Source organism: Rhinolophus sinicus, linkage group LG07, assembly GCF_036562045.2.
Source record: "Rhinolophus sinicus isolate RSC01 linkage group LG07, ASM3656204v1, whole genome shotgun sequence".
Lineage (NCBI taxonomy): Eukaryota > Metazoa > Chordata > Mammalia > Chiroptera > Rhinolophidae > Rhinolophus > Rhinolophus sinicus.
The window spans coordinates 86,117,488-86,120,365 of NC_133757.1; the positions used below are offsets into that span (position 1 = coordinate 86,117,488).

The following is a 2,878-nucleotide window of genomic DNA, read 5'->3' on the forward strand; positions in this document are numbered from 1 at the left end:
ACATGGTACATAAATCTAACTGAAGAATTATAGTGGGCAAAATTGTTCATACACGATCAGTTGCACAGGAATCTTTGTTTTGCCTATTGATTTATTCTATGTTCCTTGAACAATACCTAGTACATAGATGTTATTTATTAAACATAGTTGAGTGGAGTGAACCCATGAACACATTTATAATTAGCTCTCATTTCTCTTGCATTATTTTCTGCACAAAGAGGTGGGTAATGTCTTGCTTTGGACTGAGAACTTCTCTTTTTCTGAATCAGGCAGTCTTATTTCCAGGGACTGACAGGAAAGATCTCCACCTAGGCACATGTACTCTCGTGCTCAATTCTTCAAGGTAAGTTGTTTTTCTTAGATACCTATCTAAGTACCACCTTTGGCACACTACCCGGAATTCTGAATATATACCCAAGCACACAAAATAAATCTAGCTTTTGAAAGGTCTGAGTGTGATGTTCTTGAGAGGGGAACACAGAATGGTGTGCCACTTTACAGCCTTTTCTCAACCATGCATTACTTAGTCTAGGGCCCTTTGACTTTTAGGTCCCCCATGACCCTCCATTTCTAAATGCCATTCTCGAATCTAATTCCACTCCCATATTTCTTTCTTCTCCAAGTTAGTCTCACAGGTGAATTTCATTTCTACCCCTTGAAGATTAGCAGGAGCCAATTTTCTGTTTGTGATTCTGGAGAGGCATACCCCAACTTCATGCAATACTTTCTCAACTGCTCAACTTTCTCTTATTTTTGCCATATGTGACCACAAACATGTCTTACTATTTATAGCACACTCCTGTATCCCTATGTGTCAGGTCCAAAAGTGATTTACACACAGGGTCTTTTCCAGTCTGGACACAGAGCACAAGTCGGACTCAGGAACACGGTGCTAGGTGCCCTGGGACACCGGCATGGTCTCCTGCTATGCTGGATGAATTGTGCATGTTCACATAAGTCTCCCTGATCAAGCAAGTTTGCAGTCAATTAATTTAAATACATAAGGTAACAAGACAGACAGACAGGGTAAATGAACAAAATTGAGTTAGTTATTTTTAAGCATTGCAATAGAAAGACAACGTCTCTTACCTGAAGAGTTCTTTACAAAGCTTTCAGGTGTAATTCCCAACTGCTCTACAGTTACTGTGGAAAAGTCCAAAGGTGATTTAAAAGTATCTAGTGTGCAAACATTAGGAGTCGCCTCAGCTGCATGCTTCTGAGGAGTGGCAAGCTTTTTGTTTCCAAAAATGAAATCGGTGTTTTCTGAAACAGACATGTTGTAGGGGGCTAAGCATCATTATCAAGATCACGACCTAAACTTTAAATCTCAAAAGGAGGCAACAGATCACTACATACCAATATTATTACTAGCAGACTCCTTGGTTTCAGGGAGCTCGCTGACTTTTGAATCGGTATCCATCTGAAAAACACAGAGGAGAGAAAAAAGAAAAATAACCCCACCCCCAAGATTAACGTGGTTCCATCAAGATCCCCATTCAAGACTCGATTCTAATACAATCTCTACTGGCATGAAAATAGACGTCGAGAGTACTTTTGGAGCTCACATTAGAGATAAACTGCTGTTCGGGATGAAACAATGCAGACCCCATACTATAAACCACGGCTTTTCAACCTTAGCGAACGTCTGAATCATCTGGGTACCCAGTTAAAGACGCAGCTTTGTGGATTCCCAGATATTCTAATTCAGGACGTGTGGCTGGGCCCCAGGAGTCTGCACTTTAGAAAGCACACGGGTGGTCCAGCTCAGGTCGCAGGAAAACCACTTATTTCCGTGGGGCAGGACAAATAGAACACACTTCTGAGAAACACGCCGATGAAATCCAAACCAGGGCACTTGCCTTACCTCTCACTCCCGCAGTTCGGCTCTCCTCCCACTTGGGTTTGTTCTGAACGCTCCGCCGCACTTGACTATTGAGGTTGCTCTGCCTTCTAGAGCTCGGCTCTTTGGTCCTGAAGCGTTAGCTCGAGAAAGTAACTGCTGGCCGGCAAGCCAGCCACCGGGGCTGCCTCTTACCGTTCACCGACACCCCGAACCCGCAGTACGCGGTACCGACACTTCAGCTCAGCACTCCTGCCACCCGCCGCGGGATTCAAATAGCCGGCCCCGCCTCCTCGGCGTCTCGACGTTACTCCACCGATGTGTACGCCGCCGCCACCCGCACGTGTCTGAGAGCACCCAGGACCCTCCCAGGCCTCTACCTCGCCGTCCCAGGAACAGGAGCGGCTTCGAGGACTCTGGGAGAAGCCATTGCTAGTAGTGGGTGCGCACTGACCAGAGCGATCAGCTGCGAGCCTGTGTCCACAGGGACTATTTTCCGTGAGAGTTCCGCGTAGGAACCCTTCGGTTGGCACTTTGAAACCGCCTCCCGTCTTTCGATTGGATGCTGCGAACTTCGAAAAGAATCATTTGACCAATCCTGACAGAAGGACGGGATGGCTCTAACCCAATCAGCCATCCATACGGCAGCCGTTCCCTCTGTGGGTTGAGCGATTGGATGGGTTGCAGCCGGGAGTTGCCAACTGGTGTGGGTCACTTCTGTCGCTCCACCTCCTTCCCTCAAACCCTGCCTCCGCCTGCAGAGGAGCGCTACCTGGTATTGGGTTTGCGCCTGCTCAGTAACGCTTTGAGCCTGCCGTTGGGCTCCAGGTTCTGCTCTGATTGGCTGATAAGCCTTCTCGTCTGCCAGACTGCAGCCTCTCTTCCCTCCCTCCACCTGGGTGGGTTAGTATGAGCCCACCCAATGCAGGGTGCTGATTGGTTGAATTCTCGCCGATGCTGCCGGTTGATTGGTGGAGCTTAGAGTCACTCTGGGAGAGGTGGGGGAAGGGCTCCAGGATGACTGAGGAGCCCAGGGGC

The 2,878-nt window shown here is 47.9% G+C and overlaps 1 protein-coding gene across 1 annotated transcript in view; it reads right to left on the reverse strand.

Annotated features, from left to right (window-relative positions):
• The window catches only part of CDCA2 (cell division cycle associated 2), a 41,803-nt gene extending 39,799 nt beyond the window's left edge, over positions 1–2,004 (reverse strand). The window contains 3 exon segments of the mRNA XM_019714196.2: positions 1,090–1,263; positions 1,357–1,420; positions 1,865–2,004. Coding sequence (XP_019569755.2) covers positions 1,090–1,263; positions 1,357–1,420 — 238 coding nt within the window. The 5' untranslated portion in view covers positions 1,865–2,004.
• Positions 2,005–2,878: the final 874 nt, after the last annotated feature.